Genomic DNA, 12008 nt, shown 5'->3' with positions numbered 1-12008 from the left:
GTATTTTATAACACATATTGTGTACTATCTCTAATAGAGGTAACAACTCACCAATACAATGGAGTCCACTTATTAGAGATGTGGCGTACATAATGTGGTATGAAAATGCGTAAGCCTAGCAATTTTCCAATTGGAAAGGGTATCAAAGAAAGGGATATTATACACTACATTGTGTTATCATCTCAATAGAGGTGAAGCTCATCAACACAATGGGGCCTACTTATTAGAGAGGTGGCATAATGTGGTATGAAAATGTGTAAGCCTAGCATTTGCTTCAACTAACAACATTAAATGAAGGAAACTTCTCTAGGCTACACCGAGCTACTACATGATCTTACCAACTTAGATCTTTATGATATTATTAGGGTGGTATTATAATCAAAACCCGATCAACCGCCGAACTGACCGCTTCATTATGGTTTGTCTGCTTTATAATAAAAATTAATGAACCGTAGAAAACCTGACCAACCGTTATGAATCGTAAGAACCGGTTAATTTTTGAAAACCGCAAACCGGACTGACCGAACATTTTAAATTATATTATTTAAAAATAAATTTTAACATGTGGCGTCGTCGATTCTCATTCCACTTTATGCCTGTGTCCAATCACCACACTCGGACCGCCGCTCCGCAAAACCCAATATTTCATTTCAACCCGCCCAAATTTTTTTCACTTTCTCGACGATACGCTCTCACTCAACCTCCTCTCCCCAAACCAACCCGACTTCTTCTTTCAAGCCTCGTCAACGTCGTTTCTCTTCTGACTCGCGTTAACATGGTGGCTCTCTCTCATCAAGGCTTTATCGTTTTTCTCAGTCAATCTAGCTATCTCTTTCTCACCATTCTTGCCACTCTGTTTTCTCACTAAGCACTCTTGCTTCTCTCACAGTCACTCTAAGCTCTCTCACTGATCCTCTTTGCTCTCTCTAAACTATTCTCTCTCAGATTTCCTCACTCGATTTTGTCAATTTGAGCCGCAAATTCTCATGAACGAGTTAGGGCTTTAAGGTATTAATATATGTAATTTTTTTTTCTCTCTTAGTTCTCATGAAGAGTCTGACTATGTTGTGATATTTTTATTTTATATTTATATTTATTTTAGGGTTGGAAATTTATATTTATTTTGGGCATGATTTGTAGGTATTAAGTAAAAATTCCTTCGTTTATATTTGTATTACCCAGTCTGTTCAAGGAAGGCAGGATTTACTTCTTCTCTGTAAGTCCTCTTTATTTCTTGCGTTTTTATGGATCTTGTTAATAATGACTTAGTTGCTTGGCTAAACGCTTATGTTTGTTATTTCAGCACACTGGATCTTGTGTTTTTATGGATCTTGGTCTTTTGTTGAGTGTCCTGGAACTGTTACTTGTAGCAGCTTTTGTTATTGCTCAGCTGGTGAGTGAAATATTTGCTTTTTTGCTTGCATCATCTGGTTACTGAGTGTGGGAAATTGTTTTCCCTACTAATGTTATATGCATGTAGTTTCTACTTGCGCTTTCAATTTATTGCTTGTTCGCTTGTATCAGATTAGAGTACTTTTTATTTGTCGATCCTCATCAAGAAGTTTCTATCTACACCAGGCGGCAGGTATAGATCTCTCTCTCCCTCTCTCGCGTGTTAAACAAGAGATTTGGAATATGTTATGTTAAACCTTTTGTCTCTGCATGATATGTAAGAGATGCTTTTATAATAGGCGTTCTTAAATGGTCATTTATTAATTATCAGCATATTTATATATTTATGTATTCTAAATTTGGCGGTGAAGCAAACTTCTACCTTCACTACAACTATCATTTCATGATTTATTGGACATCATAGTTTCATTTTCTCCTGTTGTATGCTTGTATACAACATCATACTTTGATTATTCATATGAATTGTAGTTATTTTTATTGGATGACTCTCTGTGGATTAGTTCTAAGAACACTAGAAGTTGTGCATGTGAGATAGCCCATTTTCTCTTCTTTATGCCGCGCTTCCTTCCCTAGCAGCAGAAGTTTTAAGTCATACTTTGAGTAATAATTTAAGTTTTATGATTATTTGTATTTTGGTTAATTCTATTTATCTAATCTGACTATTGTGATTTTTGGTGGACAGAATTGATTTTGGGATCATAGGAAACGATGGTTTTCTTTCTTTTCTATATTAATCATAATTTGTAGTTTCTTTGTGTTATTAATTCATATGTTTACTAACTGTATTTTCTTTCTTTATGCAGAGGTGCAAATCTGATTTGAATATGAAACAACTCATGGAATTGTATATGTATATGTAATGGAAGTTTATTTGTATTTATTTGGATTTTCTTTTGAACTTTGCAAATATGCAAATTGTGATTGAGATTACTCTCACAATTTGCTTCGGACTGTAATTATTAGTTTCTGTATTTTGAGATGTGTGGTGGATGATGATTTGCTATGGTTTTATGGTTTTTTTAAGTATTTGAATGATGAAAACTTTAGATATGCAGAGTTGGAGAAACTGGAAAAACTGGAAAAAATGTACAGTTTCTATCAAAACTTGAATTGTTGAAATATGTCCAAAAAAACAGAATGGGCCTAGAAAATATAAATAAAAAAAAGCCTTCAATTGTTGCTTTTGTTGGGCCTCGGCAAATACTCCGAACCGAACCAACCCGCCCGCCTAACTCGGGTTTCGTAACTCAAAATGGGCTTAAAAGCGAGGTCCACGGTTTAGCATTTGGGCCACCGACAAGGCTCGGTTCGCGTGCGGTTTGGGCTCATAACCGGCCCGACCCGACCCGTGAACAGCCCTAGATAATATGCCTACAAAACGCCAGGCTTGTTAGCGGTTTCTTCACTCATAATTCAACAAACATATAGTTTGTAGAATATAGACCATACTATAATATATAATTCCTGCTAATTTCTCAGGGAATTAAGTGGTGCATATATACATTATATGCCATGACATTCTTACATGAGAGGATGCTTATTATGCAAGTCTCGTTGGTAATGGTGGCGGTGGCGACTACAGCAGTTCAATTAGCCCTGCCAAACTGCCCAGACAAGTGCGGAGGTGTCACAATTCCATACCCATTTGGCGTTACTGAAAAGTGTTCAATGGGACCTAAGTTTTTCATCAGTTGCACAGCTAACGGAACAACACTCCTGGGGACAACCAACATTCCTGTTACCAACATATCCGTGGATCTCGGTGAGATCCAAGTACATCAGTATGTCCAATGACTGCCACAGCCAGCTGGGTGTTAAAAAGTAATGCACACTTGTACCTTGAATACTAAAGAAAAATCTTGAATAATATAGAATAATTTAGAAAAATTAAGAGAAGTTAATAAGTAAAAGTCGCTAGAAACATCCTACTAATTATATAATGTATTACAACTAGAGAAATCTAGAATTAGGAGACAACTTGCAGTTGAAAATAACTTTGGAAAAGTCAGTTACTATCCGACTTTTCCAAACAAAGCTGCTGACTTAAGCAACTCTATAAATATGCTAGCAAGCCCACTTATGTAATTAAGCAAGAAAAGCTAAAAAACTACAGCTGTCCAATTCATACAATCATCCAACTCAAGTCTCTAAAGCTTTGTAACTTTCCTCCTTTATTCAAATAAAATTACTTTGTTACTCTTTTCAAAAGTTTTTCTTTCCAAGTTAAGCTAATATCCTAAACACTACCAACCATTCTCTAAACCTCTTCTCCCTTAAATTAACACTGGGATGTTGGAGAAAGATGGATATGAGAGAATATGGAAGAGACTTTTAAACAGAAAATTGAAGCTTTTTTTATTTCCGAAATTGATTACAACACTAGGCCATCTTATTGGCTATTTATAATAACATTCAGACCTTTTCATAATAGACATAACTCTTGGATTAGTTCCAAGAGTTCCAGACACAACTCTAGATTTCTAATGAGATACAACTCTTCCTAAACATAGCTTTTCTCAAGAGACACAATTCTACTTAACAACTGATACATCTTACAAGGAGAAAATGCATTACATTTAACACTCCCTCTTAATGTATTTGTCCTGTGACATTTAGCTTTTCTCTGAAATAGTAAAACTTCTCTCTTGGAAGTGTTTTTGTAAAAACATCTACAATCTACTTATCAGTACCACATAATTTCAATTCAATCTCTCCATCTTCAACCAATTTTTTGATAAAATGATGACAAAATTCTATGTGCTTTGACCTGCTATGAAAGACTGGGTTCTTTGTCATGGCAATTGAGGACATGTTATCACACTACAAATTTGTTAGGAGGGTTTTGTTTTTGACGAAGATCTGCTAATATTCTTCTAATCCAAACTGTTTCACATGCTGTATTCAAATTTCATGAAATTCCACAAACAAGTAAACAAGTTCATGCACGTTGGCTTTCAAGAAGAAAAGCAGAACCAATCTTTCTTGTAGTCTTTGAGACTCTTGAGTAGATAGTGCTCTACTCTATGCCAGCCCCAGTCAAATGAACCCAATAAGTAATAGAAGTCACTCATCAATAAGAGGCTTGTATTGAGGTACGTATTCTTTGAAATTTAATCACGAACCAGTTAATTAATTTTTAGGAACTTAATGGGACAGATGGAGCCCAAATACAATATACAATTTAGTCAGAGTTAAGAATATCTTTGGGTTGAAAACAGAAACACGGCAAAATAAGCAACCAATTAAACAGAATCTGTCCTTTTCTTGCAATCGATTCAGTCTCGGACTACTATTCAGTGGTTTGAGATATGGTCATAGCCCAACCCAACAACTATTGAAGGTTGGAGCCCCACCTCACTCTTCTTCTGGCCCAAAAAGAAGCGTGTTCATATGATTCTGTCTAGAGACTCGTCATAAGAATCTCCCAAATGTGCAGGTTGAGGCAGCCAGATGCTTTCAAATTCCATCTCCATGGACCATGCATCGTCCAAAAAATTGTTGAAATATAAGTGGTGAGCTGATGAGAGTGTGATTAAAGTCCCTAAGCTGAAATGGTGTATTCACTTAGTCTCTAAAATAGGCAAGTGTGAGGCGTCAGTTAGTGTTAAGTGGCTATAGCCACGTGTAAAGATCTTAGAAGGCAGTTTTGGATGTAAGGCTGTGATTCTCAAGTGATGTAAGAGAATCCATTTATTTCTCTATGATCATATAGCACATCGTGCTTGTTCCAAAGTTTTTAAAGCATACAATACAAAAATACAGAAGTTTTGTTTTAGCTAAGCTCTCGGTTTTTCTTGCATATTGTTTTTCTTCTTCTTCAAAACCTATACAAAACTCTAACATGGCCTGAGCCGTGTTTCGGTGTCTTGATCTGGGCGTAAACCGTGAAGGTCACTCGAGCTAAAATCAAGCTTCTGAGCATCGGAGAAGAGAAGCAAGTGCCGAGATTCGCACAAACGATGGTTTGGATCTAGAAGTTCGAGGTACGAACTCCGATCTTTTCTATGAGAACTACGAAGTTCGAGGATCAAGATGGTGACAATCTTCAAATCTCTGGGGGGTGTGGTGCGGTAGAAAAGGGATTCCACCTGATTCAAGATGAAGACCAAGAAAGTTGAAGAATCATCGGAGGAAGAAGCTGAAGCGAGATGTGTGCTGTGCTCATGAAGGATGCAAAGGCACCTGGGCATCATACAAAACGCTGTCTCGATCGATCTTCCTCGGATTGCAAATGCCGATTCAAAGAAAATGGCTTGGACTCGCTCTACAGTGAATATCATGGAGGTGATCAGGTTAGATCTGTAAAGCTTCAGAATCTTAGACAAGAATTTGAGTATATGAGGATGCGTGAAGGTGAACAACTTACTGCATATCTTACTCGATTAAATGAATTGATAAATCAAATGAAAACATTTGGAGAGGTGTTATCAAACGAGAGGCTGGTTCAAAAGGTGTTAATCAGTCTTAGTAGAGTTTATGATCCCATCTGTTTGGTGATTGAAAATACAAAGAGTTTGGAGACCATTGAATTGCAGGAGGTTATTGCAATATTGAAGAGTCAAGAGCAACGTTTTGACATGCATAATGTGGACATAGGAGAAAGCATTTGGTTCTTTCTCAATCGATCAAAAGGGGCAGAACAAGAATAATGCTCAGTCTGGTTCTGCAAGTCTCGAAGAGTTGGAAGCCTAACAACAAACCATGGAGTCTAGGCGAAGCCAAGTGTGGGCAGACAGACTTCAAATGGATCACATTCATGCAGCAAGATGGGGTGAAGCCTTAATGCAAAGTCTGCTCTAAATTTCACTATGGAGAATGCAGATATAAGGGTCAATCCAAGTGCTATAAGTGTGATAGATTTGGACATTGGGCCAGAGACTGCACTGCAAACAAAGGCGAAGAAAGCAAATAATGCAAGCCAAGTAGAAGTAAGAGGGAATCTGTTTTTTGCAAACTGTGCAATTTCAGAAAAGGGTGAAAATGGAGAATGGTATGTAGACAGTGGCTGCAGTAACCACATGACTAGGAAGAAGGAGCTGTTAATTGACATAAACTCAAAAGTCACAGGCAAGGTGCAAATGCCAACAGGGGAGCTTGTAAGTATAGCCGGCATGGGCACTTTGGTGCTTGACACAAACTCTGGTGCAAAGTATATCAGAGAGGTCATGTATCTGCCTGGTTTGAGAGAAAATCTCTTGAGTGTGGGCCAAATGGATGAACATGGTTATCATTTGGTATTTGGAAGCAGCATGTGCAGCATCTATGATAGTTCTTCTCTTGAGAACCTTGTTATGAAGGTGGAAATGAGAAAGAATAGATGTTATCCATTATCATTACCCTCAAATGATTTTGTTGCACTAAGAGCTGGTGTAGTCAACTCTACTTGGGTTTGGCATAAAAGAATGGGGCATTTACACTTGAAAGGCCTAAACCAACTCAAGGAAAAAGAGATGGTACATGGGCTGCCACATTTGGAAACTGTAAATGAAGTGTGTGAAGGCTGCCAATTAGGAAAACAACACAGAGAGTGGTTTCCTAAAGATCAAGCATGGAGAGCTAGTACACCTCTTGAACTTATACACATGGACTTGTGTGGACCAATGCAAAATGAATCTCTAGGAGGTAACAAATATTTCATGTTACTCATAGATGATTTTACAAGGATGATTTGGGTCTACTTCTTGAGATACAAGTCGGATGCACTAAATTGTTTTCGAAAATTCAAGTCTATGGTGGAGTTGCAAAGTGGTTACAAAGTGAAATGTGTTCGAAGTGATAGAGGGGGTGAGTTCACTTCTAGTGAATTCAATAAACTATGTGAAGATGCAGGGATTCAAAGACAATTCTCCATGGCTTACACACCCCAGCAAAATGGAGTGGTAGAGAGAAAAAATAGGACTGTGGTAGAGATGGCTAAGGCTATGTTGCATGAGAAGGAGCTGCCCTATTATCTATGGGCAGAAGCTGTCCACACAACAGTGTACATCTTGAATAGATGTCCTACTAAGGCTCTTAGGGATAAGACTCCTTTTGAGGCCTATAGCACCAGAAAACCAGGTGTTGCTCATTTAAAAGTGTTTGGCAGTGTGTGTTTCGTGCATAAACCAGAGGAGAATAGACAGAAATTGGATGCCAAAAGCACAAGGGGAGTTTTTGTCGGATATGCAACATGTGAGAAGGGTTATAGAGTGTTTGATCCTATCACTAGAAAACTACTCTTATCAAGGGATGTTGTATTTGATGAAGGAACAAGCTGGAATTGGAAAGAAGTGTCTGACAATTCTGTGGTTATGATGAACTTTGAGGAGCAGCCTAGAAATTCTCAAGTGAATTCGTTTGAGACACCTATAGGGCCTCAAAATTCTGGTTTCACTGCTGGAAACTCAGCAGCTTCCTATGGAGAATCAAGCAAGGAAAGCAGTAGGTTGGAAGATACTCAGACCTTCGATCATACACCATTGAAATGGAGGAAGTTGGATGACATTTTGGCACAATGCAACCTGTGCACAATGTAGCCTGAGAAGTTTGAAGAAGCTGTGAAGGAGGAATCATAGTTGAAGGCAATGAAAGATGAGTTGAATATGATAGAAAAGAATAAGACATGGGAACTTGTTGATAGACCTATGGAAAAACCAGTTATTGGAGTTAAATGGGCGTTTAAAACTAAGCTAAATTTGGATGGCTCAGTGCAGAAGAATAAAGCAAGACTGGTGGCCAAGGGATACTCACAAAAACCAGGGTGGACTACAATGAAACGTTTGCACCAGTGGCTAGATTAGACATTATTCGAACCTTGATTGCCCTTGCAGCTGAGAAGGGTTGGCAGCTGTACCAATTGGATGTCAAGTCAGCTTTTCTAAATGGTATTTTAGAGGAAGAAGTGTATGTAGACCAGCCGGAAGGATTTGTGGTAAAAGGAAGTGAAAGCAAGGTTTACAAACTACACAAAGCTCTATATGGCTTGAAACAGGCGCCAAGAGCTTGGTATAGTGAAATTGATGGTTATTTTGCTGAGTGTGGATTTACAAAGAGTCAAAGTGAAGCTACACTTTATGTCAAAGCAAGAGGTGCAGAAAATATCCTGATAGTTTCCATTTATGTAGATGATATAGTCTACACTGGAAATGATCATGAAATGCTAGAAGATTTTAAGAAGGACATGAAGGAGAAGTATGAAATGACTGATCTGGGACTCTTACATCACTTCTTGGGAATGGGAGTCATTCAAACACCAACAAGCATATTCATTCATCAGAAGAAATATGCAACAACTCTGTTAAACAGATTTGGTTTGAGTGAGTGTAAACCGGTGTCTATTCCACTAGTTACCTCAGAGAAACTAAGTAAGGATGATGGGAGTGGTTTGGCAAGTGAAGAGCAATATAGAAGGATTGTTGGGAGTCTGTTGTATCTCACGGCTACTAGACACGACATTATGTTTGCAGCTAGTCTGCTTGCAAGGTTTATGCATTGTCCCACTAGCAAACACCTTGGAACAGCAAAACGTGTCCTTAGATATGTAAAAGGAACCTTGGATTGTGGTCTGGAGTATGTGAAAGGAAAAGGGGCAGTTCTAATTGGCTATTGTGACAGCGATTGGAGTGGCTTAGTGGATGATAGCAAGAGCACATCTGGATACGCTTTTTCTTTTGGGAGTGGAGTGTTTGCTTGGGCCTCAATCAAGCAAAATTGTGTTGCACTCTCTACTGCAGAAGCTGAATACATCAGTGCCTCTGAAGCAACAACACAAGCTATTTGGTTGAGATTTGTCCTAGAAGACTTTGGAGAACTTCAAACAGAAGCTACACCCCTCCACTGTGACAACATTTCAGCTATTGCCATTACAAGGAATCTTGTTTTCCATCAGAAAACCAAGCATATTGATCGGAGGTATCATTTTATTAAAGATGCTTTGCAAGAAGGAACTGTGGATTTGATCTATTGCCCCACAAATGAGCAACTAGCAGACATTTTTACTAAGGCATTGGCTAAGGATCGTTTCTGCTATCTCAGAGAGAAACTTGGTGTGAAATCACTCACAACTTAAAGGGGAGTGTTGAAATATAAGTGGTGAGCTGATGAGAGTGTGATTAAAGTCCCTAAGCTGAAATGGTGTATTCACTTAGTCTCTAAAATAGGCAAGTGTGAGGCGTCAGTTAGTGTTAAGTGGCTATAGCCACGTGTAAAGATCTTAGAAGGCAGTTTTGGATGTAAGGCTGTGATTCTCAAGTGATGTAAGAGAATCCAGCTATTTTTCTAACAGTCATATAGCACACACTGTGCTTGCCCGAAAGTTTTTAGAGCATACAATACAAAAATACAGAAGTTTTGTTTTAGCTAAGCTCTCGGTTTTCTCTTGCATATTGTTTTTCTCTTCTTCTTCAAAACCTATACAAAACTCTAACAAAAATAGACACAATCAATGCGTACATTTTCCACGGCATGTGGCCATGGACTGCAACATTATTGGAACCCGCCATATGACTCTCGATGGGCCAATGCCATGCGCACCAGTCTTTACTGCACAAGAATTTGACATGCATATATCCTTTTCAAAGTTCCACTTGGTAAGAAATTGGAAATTATACAGACGACTTCAACGTAGAAAAAGGGGAATGGGACATTTGCATCAACCGACAAATTAGTAAAGATGAGGACATCCTCTAGGCTAGCCCCCTGGGCCACGGCGTGACCCTACCAGTCCTCATTCCTTACATGGATAATATGCCTACAAAACGCCAGGCTTGTTAGCAGTTTATTGACTCATAATTCAACATATAGTTTTGTAGAATATATAGACCATACTACACGGAATTAAGTTGTGCATATAGTATGCAATGCCATTCTTACATGAGAGGATGCTTATGATGCAAGTCTCCTTGGTAATGGTGGCGGCCGCGGCTACAGCAGCTTAGTTAGCTCTACAATTACATTCAAAACTATTTTGGGGGTTTATCATTTTATGACTACTATTCATAATACACTTATTCTACACGTAGAGATAATGAAGATAGTGAAAAATTTTAACCTAATGAGAACTCTGTGTGATACTAAATCACTCATGTATCTTATACCATACAATGTATAAAGTGTAAAATATTGTAGTAAATCATTATATATAAATGATTATGATGTATTTAATATTCTTTCATTAATTACTACATATTTTCTACACTCGCATTGTTTGTCAGTTCACTATATAATTAACTTAAATCACTTAACCCATCATGCAATGCATTTCCTTCCAATTTTTTGTGATAAACTAATAGATAATTGAATGAATAAACATCCTCCAAAGTTTCAATAAAAAATTTCAAGTTTTTATTACTATTTCCGTGGTTTTTATTCAATTTTTACCAAATTTCCATAGAAATTTTTGTATTTTTAGACCACCGATATTCCCAATACCATCGATATTTTAGACCTTGGTTGGGATATAAATGTTACTTTTCAATTCAAAGTGATTTGTAAAAACCTTTAATTGCAAAAAAAAAAAAAAAAAAACCTTTAATTGCAAATGCGTAGAATATGTCGTTGGATCTAGAATTATTGTTTGTCACATCCTCGTTTAAAAGTATTTGTCCTTTATATGTACGGAGTTACAGAGTCATTTCTCCATCCACATATATTATAATCCTAATAAACTAATAAGAGATGAAATAGATGTTGTTGCAAGAAGCAATCCATGCCTACAGGCTACCACATTTCCCTATATATAATGCTCTCGGTCAACTTAATTCAATAAATGAAGAGGATTAAATAATACAAGTTACTAAATTAAATTTATTTATATAAAGTATCTAATCTACATGTAGGATTAATGAAAGAAAAATTCTACGTCTTAAGCAACTTTTTTTGAACTGCCACTGTATATGTAAATTCGTTTATTTTTCTTTAAAAACTTCCCACCGCCAATCATATCTCAAACATATTTCACGTTAGGCATTAATCACACATTTTGGAGACATTACATTTTGCATTCCATTGGTACGCAATGCATCGACGTTGTTGAGATGCTTTAAAATTCTATCTCCATCATGGGACATGGATGCATGCATCGATCATCATCATGTGGGAGATGGAGCCAGCCATGGCAATCCAACAAGAAATAATAGTCTGCAACATTATTGCAGTTAACGCACTAATTTGTAATAATGATGTACGAGGCGGACCATGTGTTCCCTCGAACCTAATCATATGAGTGACTCGTGAATCACGATGAGCACCCTCGTGAAAGGTAAGTTGCAACTTGCAAGTTGTAATTACGACAAATATACTGATGCCGAAGTCGAACCCCAATCATGTGAAATTTCAGTTTATAACTATAACTACAAAGCCATGTGAGTGAAGCAGCTGGAAAGGAGGAAAACGCGGGCTGCTGATTTCTCCTCCTTCACGGTAAGCAAGAGAGAGCACGGGTCCTTTTCCCCAAGTCTTTCAACAGACTTTGAGAGCTTTCCACACGGAGAGAAACATTAGAGAGCATCAATTTTTTTATTATTTTAATTGGCTGCTAATGTCATAATAATGACATCAGCATTATGTCACTTGCCTAGACAGCAGCACATGCTGTAATTGCCTGTGGGCTTGCCCGG

The 12008-nt window shown here is 37.7% G+C and overlaps 1 protein-coding gene across 1 annotated transcript; it reads left to right on the top strand.

Annotated features, from left to right (window-relative positions):
* Positions 1-5561: 5561 nt before the first annotated feature.
* LOC148918550 (uncharacterized) lies at positions 5562-6062 on the top strand. The gene has a single exon (XM_089048652.1). It carries the CDS (start codon positions 5562-5564, stop codon positions 6060-6062), a length of 501 nt encoding a protein of 166 aa, XP_088904778.1.
* Positions 6063-12008: the final 5946 nt, after the last annotated feature.

Source organism: Prunus mume, linkage group LG3, assembly GCF_029339155.1.
Source record: "Prunus mume cultivar Tortuosa linkage group LG3, ASM2933915v1, whole genome shotgun sequence".
Classification (NCBI taxonomy): Eukaryota; Viridiplantae; Streptophyta; class Magnoliopsida; order Rosales; family Rosaceae; genus Prunus; species Prunus mume.
This window is presented reverse-complemented; position numbering and strand designations above follow the sequence as displayed.

What these genes read in the sequence shown, in the direction of transcription:
- LOC148918550 (XM_089048652.1), top strand. Translation starts at nt 5,562, where the DNA reads ATGTGTGCTGTGCTCATGAAGGATGCAAAGGCACCTGGGCATCATACA.